Here is a 22,683-nt window from a genome sequence, read left to right as displayed (position 1 = left end):
ATAAAATCGGTTCACAACCACGACAAATTCCCATGTAACTCCATCTTATTGCTTTACTTTATAATATATACATAAGGAACCAATGAAGATAGCGAAATAAAACAGAAATACTGTATATGATCTGTGGGGTCCAGAAATCGGACTATAACTTTTGAAGGCCTCGAGTATCAAATATGAAGAATTCAGCCCCATGGTAATTTTTCACCGAAAATTTCGGTAAATCTCTCAGATTAATTTAATTCTCAGATTAATTTAATTCAGAGGAAATAGCTTTCTTCTAATAGTGTGTCTCTGTACCAGAAATGGTTACAATCGGGTCATATCTTCCCCTTGCTCTCATATACCTAATTATAGAATTTTCAAATTGGGTCAAATTGTGTGTTATCTTAATAAAAATATATCAATAAATTGCGAGAGTATAAAATGTTCGGTTGCACCCGAACTTAGCCTTTCCTTACTTGTTTTTATTTTCATTTGTGTGGATATGGCAACACTTGATATCTGTCAACATGGTTATTGTGCATATAAACAAAATTGTGCAAAAATTAAAATGCTTAAAATGCAAATACTGAACGAATTGAAAAAAAAAAAATAAATTTGTAGAATTTCCACAAGGAGAGGAAAAAACTCAGACTATAAGGACATTCTTTTGTGAAGTCAGAAAAAAACTTTAATTATATATTAAGACTCAAACAAAGCGCTGTGAACCTACTGCAAATCTGCATAGGCTGTTTACTTCTACAGAAGCCTATTCGCGAGGATGTTCAAAAATTGAGATCCACGGAATTTTATTCTTGAACTGTCCAACTGTCCAGTAGATCACAAGGGCGTAGGTGCTCCTACTTGTTCGCATTCTACTGTAGTTAAGACCGATGTGCCTAGCTTTAAAAGCTCCTTAGACTTACATTATTACCTTGGATTCCTCTGTGACCTGGCACGCAAACTAGTCTAATCGTGAAGATCTAACTGGTATCGACTGAAAGTGAGGGTAGACATTTCTTTACCAGTCTCAGGCGCATAGTCAGCGAGCACTTAATCCTAGAGTGAATCGTCACTTCACTGAATCTTCGAAGCAATACCTACGCTGCTACCTTTATAGCGTACTCCAGCACACAAAGATCCCACCGAATATTAATTTAGCTATGGTTTCATATAGCCAAAGGACTACTTAATATACATAGAACTTAGTACATATTAAAAAAGTTGTTAATATTGATTAAATTGTTAATATTGATACTTATTCCCTACAATTGATTTTGTGAACAAATTTTACTGTTTCACATGAACAAAATTACATTTACAATAAGGGAAAATTTTCCAAGATGTGAGATTTTCCCATGTGAAATTCATGTTACAAAAATGACACGTGTGGGAAACAAAATAATGTAAACAGAACTGATTTCTGTCAAATTATATTGAATTTACATAAATGAAAACAATTCTATAACGTAAATTTTCACATTCTTTTCAAAATTTAATTTAATTTTTGTTGAGTTTATGGATGTATTTGATCTGAATTATATCCGGCAGAGTTACATTTGAATGGAAAGCATCACGTTTTAAGCTCCTGAATTTAGCCCAGCGAGTGACCAACTACAAAGATAATTCTTAAATATGCCAACGACATGGCGAACAAAATAACTAAGGGACAGGTAGTAGACATTATATTTCTACTTCATTTGTTTCACAGCTTGAGCTAGTAGACAAAAATCATAATCTCGAGATTGGGTGAAATGTTGGCTTCAATAAAAACTAAAGTTGAGAATCATATACATAGAAATAAAAAAACGGAAAGTGCAGTCATCGAAGTATTGGAATACTTCAAAGAGGTACAGCGTGAAGAAAATGTTAGACATAAGGAAGTGATTTCGTTGGAAAGATAAAAGTTAGAAGTAATAAAAGAAAATAGTAAAATAATATTTGAGCTTAAAGAATTTCAACCCCATGGTTATAACGTTAAAATTTCTATATTTCAATATTACACAGACTAATAGCCAAATAACAATGCATCTGTGGTAGCGTCATGCCCTGAACACACAGCCAACGACAAGCGACAGTATCTGTCAAAAAATTAAATGTATGTGTTCTTATGGGCACAGTTATTTTGACAACAGCATGACTTGACGGCAGCAGGCTTGAAGTTGTCGCTGTCACCAAATTACAAATGTTTCTAATTTTTCCGAGGACAATGGCCGCGGTAATGTTGCCACTAATATATGAAATGTAAAATTATTCAAAGCTCTAACAAGCACAACGTAACTTTGCCAGCAGAAGCGTAAAATACCTTTGATATATCATTTGTAATAACAATTGATTAATTAAAACAAATAAATCGGCCTATTTATAAATTTTTTGCACAAAAAATTCACATTGAGCTAAATATTATATATAAATTTGATTGAAGAGACAGGTTTTAGTACAATGAAATTGCTGTTTAATATGTCGCCGCCGTCTTTAAAATGTTCAAGACGCTGGCCTCAGGTTGCAGAGTTAAATAATTAATTTTTCTTTTATGTTCTAAAATAACAGCTGATTACTCTCACTGCCGCTGACGCTGCCACTGCTGCATTGTAATTTGGCTATAATGGCTGCTTATCAGCAACAGAGTTGCTGTATAGCGCACCCCAAGCATGCTTGGCAGTGCCGGATTAAGCCAGTGTGGGGCCTGTAGCAAATACTTTGGTTTGCTGTAGGTTCACAAGTTTAGGTTATTAAATACAAAAAGTGTTAGAATTAAACTTTTCTGGATTTTATTTGGCCAAAATTTAGAGATAACACTTTCAATATCGATTTCTTTAAGCAAACCATAGTCTACATTCAACAAAATGAGATGATTTAGACGTTCTAAAAACAGTTTAGCGAACTGCACTAGTTGGTCGCCTAGGATGTTCCTTAAAACATCTTCGTAAGCACTGACCGTACTAGAGGCGTTTCCCAAAATCTCTTCTGTTTCAAGGGGTTGGATGGGTTTCAAAATTAAAAAAGAAATAATTTTCGTATTATTAAATAGTGCAATATGTTTAAAATATTATCCAAAATTTTCAAATCAATTTCAATACTATTCTGAGAGATATACCCTTTTGAAGTTCCACCCATCTGACGTGCAGTATGAACGTAAAATTTTAAAAGCATTTACCTCAAAACTCAATTTTGCACACATCTTTAAAACATTATCTAGCTAATCAACGCATTTTTATTTTTATTAGAACTATTTTTTTCGGGCCAACATATGACAAAATTTTACCAAAAAGTTAGTTTTTTCGTTAAAATTCTGTCAAAAATTCAAATTTCAATATTTTCTTTTTTGTTTCATTCATTAACTAGATTTATCCATGTACTATAGAATTATTTTTGGTTTATTGTTTTTAGATGAACAAATCATAAGTTATGAAGTCCACGGGAAGACCTTTTTTTGGATACATCATGGGAGTTGATGTGCCAACGGCTGATTTTTTGGAATTTGTTAATACAAATTTCATAAAATACTGTTTTAATTCGCATTTTTGATATCTTCTTCTTCTTGACTGGCGAAAACACCGCTTACGCGGTTATAGCCGAGTCCACAACAGCGCGCCACGCATCTCTCCTTTTGCCAGTTTGGCGCCAGTTGGTAATACTAAGTGAAGACAGGTCCTACTCCACCTGGTCCTTCCATCGGAGTGGAGGTCTCCCTCTTCCTCGGCTTTCACCAGCGGGTACTGCATTGAAAACTTTCAGAGCTGGGGCACTTTCGTCCATTCGAACAACATGACCTAGCTAGCGTAGCCGCTGTTTTTTTATTCGCTGGACTATGTCTATGTCGTCGAATAACACATACAGCTCATCGTTCCATCGTCTGCGGTATTCGCCGTCGCCAATTCTTAAGGGACCATAAATCTTCCGCAAAACCTTTCTCTCGAAAACTCCTAGTGCCGTCTCATCGGATGTTGACATCGTCCACGCTTCTGCACTGTAAAGTAGGACGGGAATGATGAGAGACTTGTACAGTTTGGTTTTTGTTCGTCGAGAGAGGACTTCACTTTTCAATTGCTTACTCGGTCCATAGTAGCACCTGTTGGCAAGAGTGATTCTGCGTTGGATTTCAAGGGGGACATTATTATCGGTGTTGATGCTGGTGCCTAATTATACAAAATCATCTACAACTTCAAAGTTATAACTGTCAACAGTGACGTGGGAGTCAAGACGCGAATGCGTTGACTGTTTGTTTGATGACAGGAAATATTTCGTCTTGTCCTCGTTCACCACCAGACCCATTCGCTTCGCTTCCTTATCCAGTCTGGAAAAAGCAGAACTAACGGCGCGGGTGTTGTTTCCAATGATATCGATATCATCGGCGTACGCCAGCAGCTGTACACTCTTATAAAAATTTGTACCTTCTCTGTTTAGCTCTGCGGCTCGAACTATTTTTTCCAGCATCAGGTTAAAGAAGTCACACGATAGCGAGTCACCTTGTTTGAAACCTCGTTTGGTATCGAACGGCTCGGAGAGGTTCTTCCCGATCCTGACGGAGCTTTTGGTGTTGGGTCAGCTTATACAGCCGTATTAGTTTTGCGGAGATACCAAATTCAGACATCGCGGCATAGAGGCAACCCTTTCCGTGCTCTCGAAGGCAGCTTTAAAATCGACTCTTTTCACGGGTCTTCTCCAAGATTTGGCGCATGGTGAATATCTGGTCAGTTGTTGATTTTCCAGGTCTAAAGCCATATTGATAAGGTCCAAACAGTAAGTCTTTCACACAGTACGCTCGATTGAACCTTATAAGCGATGTTAAGGACGCTTATCCCACGATAGTTGGCGCAGATTGTGGGGTCTCCCTTTTTGTGGATTGGGGCGAGTACACTGAGATTCCCTTCGTCGGGCATGCTTTCTTCCGACCATATTCCGCAAAGAAGCTGATGCATGCACCTTATCAGCTCTTCGCCGCCATACTTGAATAGCTCGGCTGGCAATCCATCGGCCTCCGCCGCCTTGTTGTTCTTCAAGCGGGTAATTGCTATTGTAATTTCTTCACGGTCGGGCAATGGAACATCTGTTCCATCGTCGTCGATTGGGGAATAGGGTTCGCCATCTCCTGGTGTTGTACTTTTACTGCCATTCAGCAGGCTGGAAAAGTGTTCCCTCCACAAACACAGTATACTCTGGTCATCAACAATTAGATCACCTATGGGGGTCCCACAGGAGTGTGCTCCGGTCTTGAAACCTTCAGTTAGTCGGCGGATCTTTTCGTAAAATTTTCGAGCATTACCCCTGTCGGCCAGCTTGTCAAGCTCTTCATACTCACGCATTTCGGCCTCTTTCTTTTTTTGTTTGCAAATACGTCTCGCTTCCCTCTTCAGCTCTCGGTATCTTTCCCATCCCGCTCGTGTTGCGGGCGATCGCAACATTGCGAGGTAGGCAGTATGTTTACTCTTCACTGCGAGACGACAATCCTCATCATACCTCTGAGTGCTCTCAGAGAGCAGGAGTGCAAGTCGAGTAGAATTTTTTATATTTTTTTTGTATTATTAGTATTTTTGATATGCTGGATTGTTTTAACTAACATATATTATTGTATGTTAAAATATATATGTTAAAAAACCTCTCAAACCCACCTAACCCATTAAGGGATTTTAGCTGTCGAAATACTCCAGAACACCAGTAATTTTATGATATGCTCCCATATTCCATTTCAAAAAGTTGTCCTGGTGTTTTCAGCAAAGTCGTCGAGTGTTTACTTCGCCTTGAAGCTGATAATCTTCACAGCCGGTCAAATCTTTGGCTTTTTAGCGTTTTAGAATTCTGTTCCATATAATTGTCAATTGAATTAAGCACCAATGAATATTGGTACACAACTTTGTACAAAAAGGAAATAAATCAATTTTCCCGGCCTTAGATATCGAATATTCGGTACCTTTGGCTGATTTGTTGGCAAAAATATCAACTAAGCTTTAGGATATATTAATAATATTCAAAGGATGTAAATCGTAGTAAAAGACTAATGTGCACTGATGTTAAAAATTGATAAAAACAGGTTAATTTAAAAAAATATATAAGCTTCACAAAATAAGTAAAAAACTCAGTTCATAAATACGAAGTTGCGAAACACTCTATCAGCCCTATTCTGTGCACTTTACAAATTCAACAAATTTCTAATTTGTAAAAATTTGAAATTTATCAAGCATTTCGTATTCTGTGTCTAAAATAAAAAGCTTTTTTCTTTATAAGTTGTTAAGAAAAAAAATGCTCTTGACAAATAAAATATCTAGTTGTGGATAGGTGTGAATGTGAATTTGTTGCAATGGAGATATTTTACTTTTGTCGTTATTTCTATACAAAGAGGAAAAATATGAACATGTTGATTGCTCGCGGTATTGAGCGGTTTTTATTTTAAGAAGTTTATTTTTCCCTTTTTTATATAAAAAAAATAAGATAATGAGGGTAACTTTGAGGACATTGTTTTCTCTGTATTACACACGATTACAGCTTAGCAAATTTTTGCCAATAATGAACAAAGATTTCGTAGTCCCCAAAAAACTTTTCTGAAGCTAAACATAACTACCAACTAAATCAAAATTGCATTCCAAATAGTTTTAAATATATTATAAAGGACATATGTACATATGTATATGTATTATATTATATAGTATTCTATGGCTTTGCGGGGGAGCAAAAGATTAGGGGGGATATGGGATGGAAAAGCGAATAGCCTCTGCCATCCGATTATCAATTAACCTCATTTACGCGTGACACTCCCTGTTTGGTTAGTGAGGCTAACGAGGCTCTGGCGACCGAGTAAAGGCGGTATAACCTTATCATCTATATAGAGTAAATGGGGTTGTTAAACCAAACCAAATACTTTTCATCAGGTCCTGGACGCTCCAGTCGATATCTCTACATCAGAACCGTATAGATAGGCTGATAACCGGTAAATCGTAAACCAAACTTATTAATGAAGCCACAATGAAGAAGGCTCGGTTAAAACAAACACTCATACAAATAACGACTTTATGCATGAAAAATAGGGCCAGATTCGGAGCATGGAATATTTGCGCACTCTCAGAAACTTCACGTCTAGACCAAGAGCAAATGATTTATTCTGAAATTGAAGTTAAATTATTAACTATTTTGCAACAAAAATTGAAATGCATGTGAAAACGTACTTTATGGAATAATTCAAATAAATTTTTCAATTCAATTCAATATAATTAGACAGAAATCAGCTGTTTCTGTTTATATTATTTTGTTTCCCACACGTGTGGGGAAAAGCTATGCGTACTCAAGCTTTTTATTTTATCAAAATTGTCACAGAATTCCAAAAAATTTCTTACTTGATAAAAATTTGAAAAATATTTCAATTTTTTTGTTATTTTGTCAAGTGCACAGAATAGGGCTGTATGTATATGTACATTTGTTTGAAGTGTATTAATATTTATTCAAAATTAAAAAAAAAAATATTATTGTAATATATATATGTATATAGAAAAAAATCATTCGCACGAAAGTTGGTACGTCAGCTGTCCTTTCCTTTTTTCAGTTTGGCTGAGCGCTTCGCTTATTTAGTCTACTTACTGTTGGATTGTTTATTTGTTGGACCAGATTTCGCAGGCTCTACAAAAGTGAAAATCGTATTAGAGAGCTGCGGTAAACCGATTGCACACATTCTCGCCATCAAACTACATTACACCGAATTACACTCTTTATTAATAATGCTAATACAGTAGTTTTCCGAAATAACGAACACATTAATTGTTAGGCCTGTTCGTTACATCGAATTTTTCGTTAATTTGAGTACTCACTTAGAGGTATGTTTTTCAATAAAAATTAGTTATATATCCGTAAATTGCAGTTTAATAAATTGTTTTATTAATTATTTGCTAAAAAATTTAAAACCAATACAAAACAATTAAAATCCAACAACTTTTTTCCAAAATTGACCAATTTTGACCCTTATATTTCTATTTGGTGCTGATCAACTATTTTCAGCTTTTTTATAAAATTCATAATTTTTTCAATTTGCACATTTCTTTGGAATTTTTTTAAGTTGTTATAGGACTTTTTCCTCTTTCTTCATATGTCTTCTTCATGTTGTTCGTTAAACCGAGCACTTACAAATCCCCGATGTTCGTTATTTAAGGTACTCAATGTAACAAATTTGCTTGTTCGTTATAAGCGGTTTTCGTTAAAACGAATGCGGTACTTTTCGGTTAATTGCACATCAAAATTTGGAGAATCAATTAACAGATACTCGCTTAAATGAACAGTTTGTTCAATTACAGGAATCGCTATTATTTAGACCACCTGGTGAATTAAGGGATTAGGAATTCAAAATTTGAAATTTTTTTGTCTTATTAATTAGTACAATATTTAAATATTATCCAAAATTATGAAATGGATACGATTAAAATTTCAAGAGATATAAGGAAAATTCTACCACTTCAGTATGATTGTAAAACTTTAAACGGGTTTATCTCAAACTCAATTTTTAGATGTCAGTGGACATAATTTCTTGAAAAGTTATGAAGCGATTTTGTTGAAAAATTTCCAAACATCTTTATTACAACTATTTTTTGAGTCAGTACATGGCGCAAGTTTGACCACTAAAGTTAGTATTTTGTTTAAAATCTATCAAAAATTCAACTTTTAATATTTGCTTTTTTCCTTCGTTCATTCTTCTTCTTCTTGACTGGCGTAGACACCGCTTACGCGGTTATAGCCGAGTCCAAAACAGCGCGCCACGCATCTCTCCTTCTGGCAGTTTGGCGCCAATTGGTTATTCCAAGCGAAGCCAGGTCCCTCTCCACCTGGTCCTTCCATCGGAGTGGAGGTCTCCCTCTTCCTCTGATTCCACCAGCGGGTACTGCATCGAATACTTTCAGAGCTGGAGCACCTTCATCCATTCGAACAACATGTCCTAGCCAGCGTAGCCGCTGTTTTTTTATTCGCTGGACTATGTCTATGTCGTCGAATAACACATACAGCTCATCGTTCCATCGTCTGCGGTATTCGCCGTTGCCAATTCTTAAGGGACCATAAATCTTCCGCAAAACCTTTCTCTCGAAAACTAATAGTGCCGTCTCATCGGATGTTGACATCGTCCACGCTTCTGCACCGTAAAGTAGGACGGGAATGATGAGAGACTTGTAGAGTTTGGTTTTTGTTCGTCGAGAGAGGACTTTACTTTTCAATTGCCTACTTAGTCCATAGTAGCACCTGTTGGCAAGAGTGATTCTGCGTTGGATTTCCAGGCCGACATTGTTATTGCTGTTAATGCTGGTTCCCAGGTAGACGAAATTATCTACAACTTCAAAGTTATGACTGTCAACAGTGACGTGGGAGCCAAGACGCGAATGCGCTGACTGTTTGTTTGACGACAGGAGATATTTCGTCTTGTCCTCGTTCACCACCAGACCCATACGTTTCGCTTCCTTATCCAGTCTGGAGAAAGCAGAACTAACGGCGCGGTTGTTGTTTCCAATGATATCGATATCATCGGCGTACGCCAGTAGCTGTACACTCTTATAGAAGATTGTACCTTCTCTGTTTAGCTCTGCAGCTCGTATTATTTTCTCCAGCATCAGGTTAAAGAAATCACACGAGAGTGAGTCACCTTGTCTGAAACCTCGTCTGGTATCGAACGGCTCGGAGAGGTCCTTCCCGATCCTGACGGAGCTTTTGGTGTTGCTCAACGTCAGCTTACACAGCCGTATTAGTTTTGCGGAGATACCAAATTCAGACATCGCGGCATAAAGGCAGCTCCTTTTCGTGCTGTCGAAAGCAGCTTTAAAGTCGACAAAGAGATGGTGTGTGTCGATCCTATTTTCACGGGTCTTCTCCAAAATTTGGCGCATGGTGAATATCTGGTCCGTTGTTGATTTTCCAGGTCTAAAGCCACACTGATAAGGTCCAATCAATTTGTTGACGGTGGGCTTTAGTCTTTCACACAATACGCTCGACAGAACCTTATACGCGATGTTGAGGAGGCTTATCCCACGGTAATTGGCGCAAATTGTGGGGTCTCCCTTTTTGTGTATTGGGCAGAGTACACTGAGATTCCAATCGTCAGGCATGCTTTCTTCCGACCATATTCTGCAAAGAAGCTGATGCAAGCACCTTATCAGCTCTTCGCCGCCGTATTTGAATAGCTCGGCCGGTAATCCATCGGCACCCGCCGCCTTATTGTTCTTCAAGCGGATAATTGCTATTCGAATTTCTTCACGGTCGGGCAATGGAACATCTGCTCCATCGTCGTCGATTGGGGAATCGGGTTCGCCATCTCCTGGTGTTGTACTTTCACTGCCATTCAGCAGGCTGGAGAAGTGTTCCCTCCACAAACTCAGTATACTCTGGTCATCAATAACTAGATCACCTCTGGGGGTCCTACAGGAGTGCGCTCCGGTCTTGAAACCTTCAGTTAGTCGCCGGATCTTTTCGAAAAATTTTCGAGCATTACCCCTGTCGGCCAGCTTGTCAAGCTCTTCATACTCACGCATTTCGGCCTCTTTCTTTTTTTGTCTGCAAATGCGTCTCGCTTCCCTCTTCAGCTCTCGGTATCTTTCCCATCCCGCTCGTGTTGCGGTCGATCGCAACATTGCGAGGTAGGCAGTCTGTTTTCTCTCCACTGCGAGACGACAATCGTCATCATACCAGCTGTTTTTTTTTCCTTCGTTCATTAACAATAAATATTTTTGGTTTTGGTTTGGCCAATAATGATTTATGATGCCCACGGTAAGAACATTTTTTTGGCCACTTCATGGAAGATGAGGTACCAATGGCTGAGCTTTCGGAATTTGAAAATATAAATTTCACAATATGTTAATATGCTGAACAAAATATTGGGATGTATCTCCTTGTAATTGGAAACCTAATATATGATTGTATACATTAACAAAAAATTGTAAATATACTCATGTTTTCAACCTTTGAAACTCACCTAACCCCTTAAAGGATAATGCATATGTACATAAGTGCACTTAAAGTTTTTTAAATATTTGAATATTTTTTATCCTTAAAGGAAAAAATACAATAACTACATATATTATGTACTATGTAATCTATGTATCTATTAATGTACATACATATGTATATACAGTAGTTTTCCGAAATAACGAATATTCGTTTTAACGAAAACGCTTATAACGAACAAGCAAATTTGTTACATTGAGTACCTTAAATAACGAACATCGGGGATTTGTAAGTACTCGGTTTAACGAACAACATGAAGAAGACATATGAAAAAAGAGAAAAAAATCGAACCAAAAGAAGAAATAAAGCTTTAAAAAATTTAGAAAGAAATGTGAAAATTGAATAAATTTTGAATTTTACAAAAAAACTTAAAATTATTGATTAGCACGAAATAGAAATATAAGTGTCAGAATTGGTCCATTTTGAAAGAATTTATTGGATTTGAATTGTTTTGTTATGGTTTTTCATTTTTTAACAAAAAATTAATAAAATAATTTATTAAACTGCAATTTACGGAAATTTAACTCATTTTGATTGATAAAAATACCTCTAAGTGAGTACTCGAATTAACAAAAAATTCGATATAGCGAACAGTCCTGACAATTAATGTGTTCGTTATTTCGGAAAACTACTATATATTTGTTTTGCAAATTTATTATTAAAAAATTATACAGTGTTGATTAGAAGATTAGTTTCTTTCAGCAATATTATTTGGTGGAATTAACCGGGGAACTTTAAAAGAAAAATTATTTTTGATGACATCTCTTTTGAACCAACTAAGCGGGAAAACCAATTAACCGAGTCCAATTATCCGAGAAAATTTACGTGTGCTTTCATATGTTATATTTTTTGTCCGCTAACACCGTTCAATTACACGGGGAAGCCAATTAACCATAGGGTCAATTAAACGAAACGTATACGTTATTTCGGAAAACTACTGTATTAGGTATTTGAGGGCTAGGGGAAGTTATGACCTTTTTTTTTTAACAGAGAGGCAAATTATTAAAATAAAAAAATCATTCCCAATTTCTATAAAATATATGCATAAGAAATTTATGCAATATACGGTAAAAAAAAGTTAATTAACACACCTTTAGTAGTTTTCTAAATAACCATATTAAGGAGGGTAGGGTGGTTATTATATTTTTTTATGTATAATGGGATACTAAGCCAAATCAGTCTGGTAGCATTGGATTGCCAAGGATAATGTGTACAAAGTTTCACTAGGATTTCTAAAATATTACTAAAGTTATCGCTTGCACGGACAAACGGAAATCAGTTAACTCGCTTCAACTCGTCTCGTCATATGTTCAGTTTTTTATTTATGTCTATTACCCTATATCTAATTCGTTTAATGTTAGGTGTTATAAACAACTTATGTGACTTAAACTATTATACTCTGTACAACATGTTACGAGAATACAAAAAAAAGAGAATCCGGTGCTGACTTAAGGCTTATAGGTTAAGTTAAATCAAATTAAAAAACAAAAATAAATGTAAAAAATCAACAAACAAATTCGTATAGTTACAGCATAAAATTAAAAATCAATTGATAGTTATGGTTATGGTCTTGTTGTTATAGCAACGCACCCCCAATTGGAAACATTGTTGTCGGTAAATTTGGTTCAATCAGCTGTTTTATATGGATATGGTTATGACACGTTTAATTCAACTTTAAAGGCTTGACACACTACAGCGGTAATTTAGGAGTTAGTTAAGGTAACTCCGAACGTAATACCCTTGACAGACAGCGGCGTTAATATAAATAAATTTCTTTGTTGAGGCGAAAGTTTTCATTAAATCGTTTTCATTTCATTCACAAATTTTATATTTTGAAGCAGTTTTAATAACAACGTATTTTTATATACATACTTTAAAAAAAACGGTGTTTTTCTACTAACAGTAGGGCTAACAGATGCAATGTTTGCATTCATATCCATCAAACTGAAAATATTATTAACATGACAATCATTTAAAAATTTTCTGACTAAGTGCGCAGTTAATTCGGATTAACTCTGCCGTCTGTCATAGCTATTAGTTATGCTTATAGTAGCTGTCAGGCAGCACTTATGGTGCAAGCCTGCGCTAAAATGTGCGCTGTCCTTATATTCGCTGAACTATGTTAATGTCGTCGTATAAATCGTACAGCTCATCGTTCCATCGTCTGCGGTATTCGCCGTTGCCAATTTTCAGAGGACCATAAATCTTTCGCAAAACCTTTCTCTCGAAAACCCCAAGAGTCGTCTCATCGGATGTTGTCGTCGTTCACTCTTCGGCGCCATACATCAGGACGGGAAAAATGAACGACTTGCAGAGTTTGATTTTTATCGTCGAGAGAGGACTTTACTTTTCAATTGCCTACTCAGTCCAAAGTAGCACCTGTTGGTGTTGTTAACGCTGGTTCCCAAGTAGACGAAACTATCTACTACTTCAAAGGTATGACTGTCAACAGTGACGTGGGAGCCAAGACGGTAGTGGGCTGACTGTTTGTTTGATGACAGGAGATATTTCGTCTTGTCCTCATACACCACCAGACCCATATGCTTAGCTTCTTTATCTAGTCTGGAAAAAGCAGAACAAACTGCACGGTTGTTGCTTCCAATGATATCAATATCATTGGCATACGCCAGCAGCTGTACACTCTTGTAGAAGATTGTACTTTGTCTATTTAGCTCTGCAGCTCGTATTATTTTCCCAGCAATAGATTGAAGAAGTCACACGATAGTGAGTCACCATATCTGAAGCCTCGCTTGGTATCGAACGGCTCGGAGAGGCCCTTTCCGATCCTGACGGAGCTTTTGATGTTGCTCAACGTCAGTTTACATAGATAAGGTCCAATCAGTTTGTTGACGGTGGGCTTTAGTCTTTCACACGATATTGAGGAGACTTATGTCAACTTTTCATAAAATTTTCGAGCATTACCCATGTCGGCAAGCTTTTAAAGCTTTTCATACTCACGCATTTCGGCCTCTTTCTCTTTACGTCTACAAATGCGTCTCACTTCCCTCTTCAGTTCTTGATATCTATCCCACCCCGAACGAGTTGTGGTCGTTCGCAACGTTGCGAGGTAGGCAGTCTGTTTTCTCTCCACTGCGGAACGACAACTCTCATCGTACTAACTGGTTTTTCGGGGTTGCCGGAGACCAATTGTTTCGGCTGCAGCGGTATGCAATGAGTTTGATGCCGTTCCACAGCTCCCTTATATCGAGATGCTGATGAGTGCTCTCAGAGAGCAGGAGTGCAAGTCGAGTAGAAAATCGTTTTCTACCTTAGGTGGAGAAATATTTAAATCTGCACAAAATATTTTTGTAAATAAATAATTTGTTAATAAATTAAAATGTATTTCGAAGTAAAAACAACAAACATATCTATATGTATTATCATTTTTGTCTAAAATTTGTCCTTTGAGTCGTTTTTACCATTGTGAATAGTATACATATGTAAAACAAAATTTGACAGCACTCAGCAAGCGGTGATAGCAAAGAACGTATAATAATAAGAAGGAGCAAATGTTAACTCGCGACTTTTTGAGTGCGAAATTATAAGGGAACATCGAAAACTCGCCACTTCGAAAGAAAAAAGTACACCACAGCATCAGCGAACTGGGAACAATGATACAAACAGACGCAAGTGATCTGAACAAAACACTGACTAAGGCGCGCGCATTTTCATTTTCTCTATAGCGCAGATTGTAAACGCGAAGGAGTTAACGAAATGCGGTTCCGAGCATTTACGTTCGAATTCTGTAATACTGAAATTTTTTTAATCATCTTTTTTTTTAAAGGATTTTTTGCAGATCTACCTTTATATAGTAATTTCAATAGCATATTTTCTTTATTTTAATAATTATAATATTTCATGAAAATATTTGCTCATCTGCCAAAAATCCAGCAAAACGTTTATGCCAATGAACGCAATTCAGATTCACGCACACATTAATCAATACACATACGCTTGTCGTCACTTTTGCCTTTTACTCGAGTACAGTTGATGGTCGATGGCAAGGAGGGGTCGAGGCGGAGTGGTCCCCTAATGATCCTAATGATATATTTATTACTGGATTAAATTATACAGAATTGATCAAAATTTAAGAATTATTTTGAATTCATATATTCTTAATTAAATGACCCCTTAATATATCAATATTTCGCAATACAAATAGATATCTAGCATTTAAGAAAACCCTGCGTTGAAACGCCTCTGCCCATGGTGTTGTATCGAAGGTGTAACGGCGATTTTGCGCGAAGGCGGCGTGACGCTACATTGTGTTGTTGTAAAGTTGTAGCAAAATGTTGCAAATAAGTAAATGACCGCTTCCCTTACCCCTGACAACTTTGCCTACAAACGTACAGAAGTGCTCACATACATATTGATGTCGAATTGTGCGAGTTGACGAGGAATTGACAAAAATATTTCAAATCGATAATCTAGAGGCAATGTCGGCTATGTTGTCACATTTGTTCCTTTTGCAGGGTTTTGTTCTTGAATTGTGACATACGCTGCTTTTATAGTAATGTAATGTTCGATTTGCCTACGTTTCATGCCGCTGAGTTTCAGCTAAAATAGGCTAAATCGAAAATAAAGGATAAGGGATATGCATTCTTCTGAACATTGAACAACACACACAATTGATTGAAGAATCTTTTATATTTGGAAAGGGCTATGTTGCCACTTTTCACTTCTGATGTGAACAATCTTGATTTTTAGCATCGTCGTGAAGAAATAACTTGTGGGCGGCTTGAATATGCGGCGGTCAATGGTTGGTTGACTCTTAAAATTGAAATAAATTTTTGTCATCCTCGTTAGAAGATTTCGCATTATCATCATAGTAAAACGATTTTTGCTTTACCAGGCGCCCATAAAAAGAAGTGCGACGCTGAGTTGCGAATTCACGCACTTTACTTTTTGGAAGACGCGCGTTCCTTATGAATGAAATTGTTTTTGTTGTAGCATGAATACATATGTAGCGCAAGCGCAAATATTGACAATTGACCAATCATAAAGCACTTGCGCATACGATTGGTTGTTGTTTGTGTAACTTGCGCGTTTTTTATTCATTTTTTGCAAGTAATCGTTAGAAGGAATTGTGAGGAACATATGTATGTGTGTATGCTTGCATGCGTGTACATCTCTTTTGGCATTAGAAAAAATATGGAATTCAGTATAAATTTACATACATACTTAATTATATGAATTTGGTTTGTCATAGACAATCAGAAATTAATGTGATCAGTGGTCCTGCTTGCATAGGACAACTTTATGTTGCAACTTGAAATATTTTGCCGAAGTTCAAATCCTGCCAGAAATTCTACAATTTTATTTTTATTTTTATGTTTTTTTTTTTATTTTATTTTACTTTAAAATTAATCAGAATTACCTTGATTATTTTTACATTCTCCCATAAGTTAATTGCTTTTTATTACAAATGTATCTAATATTCCCTAATTCATATGAGCAAGATCAGCTGCGCAAGCAATCTCTGTTCACATGTTCCTTTATATTGTGGTATACACTTGCTTGGTTCCCTTATCGAGTGGTAAACATATTCGATTTGTTCCAATTTTGAGTGGTGTGTTCATTTATAGTGTTCGAAATTTTTTCGATGTTCCCTAATGTCAAATAACATTTTGGCATAGTTAACATTTGCTCCTTCTTATTATTATACGTTCTTTGCAGTCGATGGCAGCTAGTATAGCATAAAAGAGTACTGTCACACTCAGAATTTGTTCAATAGATTTGGCATGTACGTATGGATTTGATTACCCAAACCAGCACATTAAATTAAAATCTGTTGTTTTTTGATTTACATCATTTGTCGGCACAAGAGGAATTGTGACTGTTTAGGTGAGCACGAAAGAAAGGATACCCAGTGAGAACACTGTAACCTTCCATTTTTAGAATGTTTTCCATTTTTTCATAAAACATGACCCATTTATTCATTTAAGTTATTTTATTATTAAAACAAATATATTAGATCATAAAAGCTTTAGAACTGTGAATAATTTTACATGTCACATATTAGTGGCAGCTCTACATCGGCCATTGTTGTCGGCAAAATAAAGCTCCAGTTGACTTGACCTAGCCAGACGTGAGAACTGTCACATAGAGAATCTGTTTAATGGCTTTGCATTTATTTGATTACCGAACGCTTGTTTTGACTTGAAAGTCTGTTGAATTTAGAAATCTAAATTGCGTTGACATTTGAACTGCTCTCTCTCATTGTTTCTCTTTTCATTCTCATTATGACACTATTCCAGTGTTGCCTGAATGTTTTCGGTTAAAATTAAATATGTTAAAATTCGAATCTTTGATCTTTATAAATCTTCAAATATAGAAAAAAGTTAAGATAATTCAGAAAAAAATACTTTTTTCACAACAATTATTTTATTTATCACAACAATTTTTCTAAGCTGAGTTGAGTCAAGCATGCATAACTGGAGCTTTAGAAACATTTCTAATTTGGCGACAGCGACCACTTCAAGCCTGCCGTAGCGAAGTCATGCTGTTGTCTAAATATCTGTGCACATAAGAACTCGTGTATTTTAATATTTGATAGATGTTGCTCGTCGCTTGTCGTCGTCTATGTGTCAGGCACTTGAGTGATAGAGCGTAAGCGTACGTGTGATGTTAAGGCGGCACAATTGTACCAAGCAGAGCCGATCAATGATGTAAAGAGAAATTGAGATTTGTGAATTGTGTTTGTCGCCATTCTTACTGAGGCTAATTCTGATGTCTATTTTGGAAAATTTTAGTTGTAAACGAGATAAGACTGATAAGAGTGTGGTAGTTTTTGTTTATTTATTTTTACTTTGAATCGAGAAGAATAGCGTTTTATACATATATTTGATATCAGTTGGTAGTTTGGGTTTTAACAAATATTGTCAGCTGTTAATAATCGGGGTGATGAAGAATAAGCCTATTTATAAATATTGGAAATATTCAGGGTGATGAGACGAACAGATTTCTGGATAGCTCTGCAGCGCGTATTATTTTATTATAGATTGAAGAAGTTACACGATAGGCAGACTTTGACTGAAATCTTGTTTGGTATCGAACGGCTCGGTCCGTTCTGTCCGACATCTGTCCCATCGTCACCCATTGTGGTAAAGTGTTCGTCATCTTCTGGTGTTTTGCTTTCATTGCCTTCAGCAGGTTAGAGCATCAACCGCTAGATCACCTCTGGGGATCCTGCAAGGGTACGCTCCAGTCTTGAAATCTTCTGTTCGTCGTCGCATCTTTTTGTAGAAATTGTAACCATAACCCTATGGCATGCGTTCATATTTATGTGAACTCTCATATCTAGCAAACGTTTTAAAACCGTCAATTTTTTGTTCAGTTTTGATCGCGCATATCGATATTAGCGTAAGGTATATCAACAAATTTAAACGGGAATATTTTTTATGCACAAAATTTTAAAATAAGTCGAATCATTTGTTTCAAATTATTAATTGTTATTACAAACCATGTATCAGACCTTTTTCCCTGCTGTTGCTAAAATAACGTCAGACTTATTAAAGCTATTATTAATTTTACATTTCGCATATTAGTAAAAGCATTACAGCAGCCCCATGGGTTCTTTTGTCTTTCAAATCATATTCGAAGAGGAAATATCAAAATATCTATTGTGTCATCGATTCCCAATTTTTGGCGATCAATCAACCAGTTGGTAAAGAAACGATGCCTATGTCGTAGAATTTTGTAAAATTGTGACACTTTAGACAAATTTAATTATTTTTTCACTAAAGTGAAATATAACCTGAATATGATCTTTGTAGAATATATTATACATAAATATAGATTGTTATTGGGGGAGAACCAGTATAATTCATTAGTAAATGCTAAATGTTTTCGGTATATAGTTTATTAACTTTGGACCTACTTCTCTCCTTTTAGAAAGCTTCTTCACGACACAGTGTATAGAATTAATTTAATTTGTATGTTATATTCTAATTTTCATTCACAGTATATCATGAATGAGTTTATACATTAGAAATAAACACACTTTTTCACTTTCCGCAGCAACTTATATATGTACAACATTTTTACCTTAATTTATCGGTTTTTAGTCAATGATGTTTACATGCAGTATTTAAAAAGAATTGGCAAAAATACATACGCAATGCAAAAACAAACCAAAAACAACAGAAAATATGTATCATTCAATTTTATTAATGTCAAGAAACTCTTCACACAATTCGTTTCTACATTATATGCTAAATGAAATTTAAATAGGGAATTGTTATATTAAACATTCTGTTTATAATAATTTTTAACCGTAATAAAAGTTGGGTATTTTAATTTTAATTCCTAAAATTAGTATTTTGTTTAATCCGGCAACAAAGTAAAGTGTTATAAAAAACGATAATTTTGAGGCACTCTCATATTGGAATGAGTTGAACGTCCCTTTATCCCTGATCGTAGCATGGACTGGGAGTTTCATGAGAAACATGAATAACATACTCTTTCATTTCTGATAGTTCTCAAACTTTTTCGCCCAATTAGTGGTTATATAGTCATACAATGTAATATGTTTGGAAGTGATTGACAATTTTGTTAATACGTATAGGTGTAATGTACTATGTACAAATGTATGTAGATATGTAGAAAGATTAAGTAGTTCTAAAAATTCTTAATTGGTAAATATTCAGTTTATTTAGCAACAGATGTATAAATGTTGAAAAAGCTTTGAAGCGGTATACGACCCAATTATTAACATTTGTCATAAATTGCCTATCAATTGTTTGATTTTTGCGTCATAGCAATCTGATAACAATATCGAAATTTCTTTTGATAACACTACATTTTGCCGACTACCTCACTTCTAAAAGTGCTTAGCAAACAATTGAAATATTTTTAAAGTGAGAGTGGCAATGAATAGAAAACTCACCTCTGAAAATTACCAATTCATCCAACTCACACAATTTTCTGTATTTATAAGATATACGATTCGTCAGAACATTTAAAGGGATAAATGTTATCTAACAAGTACAGTTACCAAATAATAATCAATAGTTAACCACAGTTTCCGTCCAACAACTACATAGTTGTGACACTTTTAATAAATTTATTCTTAACTATATAGTGAAGGACTCCCATATTGGAATTCACTCTTTAAGGACAATCAGTGTGTGTTTGACCGAAACAGAGAAAATGTGAAACAACAAAAAATTTAAACTTGTCACGCTTTTATTTTCGCTCAAACGCTCATATAAACCTTGACTGAAATGCATTAAGAGATATTTTGAGACAATCAGCGGATTGAGTTGAAAATTTTTAAAAAGAAATATCATTTACAGATTTGAAATAGAACAACCAATCAATTCATATACCAATTTCTTCATAATGAGCATTTATGTCGAATATATGTACTTATGTATATATGTATTTGGGGCATTATATGCCATTCGAATCTTTTACTCGCAATCAAACACCAAATGGAAATCGCCAGCAGTTTATAAATCTTTAAAATTGACGAATAGGTGATGTGTGTAAATCACTTTTTTTTGGGACTTTTACAAGATTTGGTGCATGGTGAACATCTGTATATAGGAATATCACTGAATATACGAAACTGATAATAGCCAAAATTAGTAAACGAAACTGAATTGTATTTGTCCAGTTCAACATACATACATACATACACATTACAACATTTCAAAAACATTAATTTCTGCATTCTGAAAGGTTAATAACTCCACACAATTATTTATATTACTTGAATAATGTTTAGTAAATTGGTCACATAATCTGAACTAAAATAAAGTTTAAATGAGTTAATTTATTTATCTTTTACCCCTGACAGACGGCGGCGTTAATTCGGATTAACTGCTTTAATCGGGTTAATTCGAGAGTTATCTCAGTTAACTCCGTTTGCGAACTCCCATTTAATCCTCAAAATTTTAGAGAGTTAGTGGGAGTGCGTTGCATTTTCGTTGGCAACATTGCTCAACATGGCCGCCTTTAACCTAATGTAAATGAAAATATGCAATACTGACAGCTGTTTTGCAATTAAATGTAAAAAAAAAACAAACACTTTTTTTCTAAAATGGAAGTTCTAATAATAACGTATTTAATTTTGTAATTTTGTACTAATTGTGCGGCTAACCACCACAATATTTGCTTTCTATCCAATTTTATTTTACCAAAATGGAAATATTATTGCCAATCGGCTGTTTATGGGAGTATATAACTCGCTTTGCTGCCGTCTGTCACCTACATATTTGGAACTGATTAAAAGCGCAGTTATTCCGAATTAACTATGCCGTCTGTCTAGGATATTAGTGTTTACCATTTTAACACATTAATTTACAATAAATAATGTATTGAAATGCTTCGATTTCATTAGGAGACATTAATATAATTACCAAAAAAAAGCAACAACATTTAAGCAATATCTCAATATTGTAATTTATTTTAAGATAATTGTAAACTGTATTTTCTTTTATTTTAGGAAAAACTCGCACAAAGGATAAATATAGAGTGGTATATAACGATTTTCAGCGATTAGAGCTTGAAAAGGAATATTGCACATCACGATACATAACTATACGACGTAAAACTGAGCTGGCTCAAATTCTTTCTCTATCTGAAAGGCAAGTGAAGATTTGGTTTCAAAACAGAAGAGCTAAAGAACGAAAACAAAATAAAAAAAATGCAGATACGTCTTCATTGGCTGGTGCTGCTTCTCAATGTGACCACCCGAATTCAATCGCTCCAAAACCTAAAATAGAACCTGGTCTTCACCTCCAACACACTTTACATTCAATGACGACTATAAATATGCCAACAATGGGATTGCATCGCATAAGTCATCATCATCCATTCGCAGTAGCGACCCATCCATCACATCCTGTACATTCACAACATGCATCATTGTCAGCAGCTGTAGCAAGTGTAACATCAATGCCTCTTTGACAATACTGCACTCACATTTTGAAATAGTCAACTTATTATAATAATATAATTGCAAACATACAATCAGATTTTTGTAATAACTTATGGTGTTAAGCCACCGAAAACAATAAATTAAAAATAAAGGCCTAATTTTAAAAGAATATTATTTTACAACTCACATTGTATTATATATTGATTATGGATTAAATAATTATTCTTGTACAGAAGGCAAAAGTTCAAAGTTATTTGAAAAATTTCGAAATAATCACCTGTACTCGCTTATTTGCGATATACAGCACTTTTCGCTTAATTGCACATCAAAATTTGCATAAATTTTCGTTATTTCAATTAACCGGGCAATCAATTAAAAGAATCCCGTTTAAATTATCAATTTGTTCAATTACAGGTATCATGGACAATCGGACCACTTGGTGGTGTTAAATATTAGTACTAAGTTTTATAAATCTGGGTTTAACTGTGCCCAATCTGGCATCACTATTATCAGGTGATCTGTTTACGCTTCGGTATGTCATACCATTCTACCGTTGTTTGTGTCATGCCATTGGGCCGTTTACAAGAACAACCTTATTACTTATGTTTATTCTCTTTTCTATATAAGCATAGCTTAAACATAAGATCCTTCTTCTTGATTGTTCATTCAGGTGATCGCATGGTACTTACCTAGAGCGTACCTAATAAATTTGTGAATAATTTAAATCGTGTTTCATTTGAGTGTTTAGTGCAATCCTAAACATATTTGGTGCCTCCTGTGAGGAATAGTGTTAAAGTTAATTGTGTTTTTAATATGTCGGCATTAAATTTGCGTACATCAGCGCGCACATCCATTTT

General features: G+C 35.3%; 1 protein-coding gene across 4 annotated transcripts in view; it reads left to right on the top strand.

The window, feature by feature from the left end:
* Positions 1–21,995, top strand: part of LOC105219258 (homeotic protein caudal) — a 49,806-nt gene extending 27,811 nt beyond the window's left edge. For 2 of the 4 annotated variants that reach the window (XM_054227259.1, XM_011195269.3), the window contains one exon: positions 21,392–21,995. In XM_054227259.1, the coding sequence (XP_054083234.1) occupies positions 21,392–21,855 (464 nt within the window). In that variant the 3' untranslated portion in view covers positions 21,856–21,995. Of the gene's footprint in view, positions 1–7,513; positions 7,555–21,391 lie in introns of those variants that run through there. The other 2 variants (XM_054227260.1, XM_054227261.1) reach the window with 2 other exon arrangements.
* The last annotated feature ends 688 nt before the right edge of the window (positions 21,996–22,683 follow it).

This window comes from Zeugodacus cucurbitae, chromosome 3 (genome assembly GCF_028554725.1).
Source record: "Zeugodacus cucurbitae isolate PBARC_wt_2022May chromosome 3, idZeuCucr1.2, whole genome shotgun sequence".
Lineage (NCBI taxonomy): Eukaryota > Metazoa > Arthropoda > Insecta > Diptera > Tephritidae > Zeugodacus > Zeugodacus cucurbitae.
The sequence above is the reverse complement of the archived record's forward strand: the minus strand, read 5'-3'. Positions and strand labels throughout refer to the sequence as shown.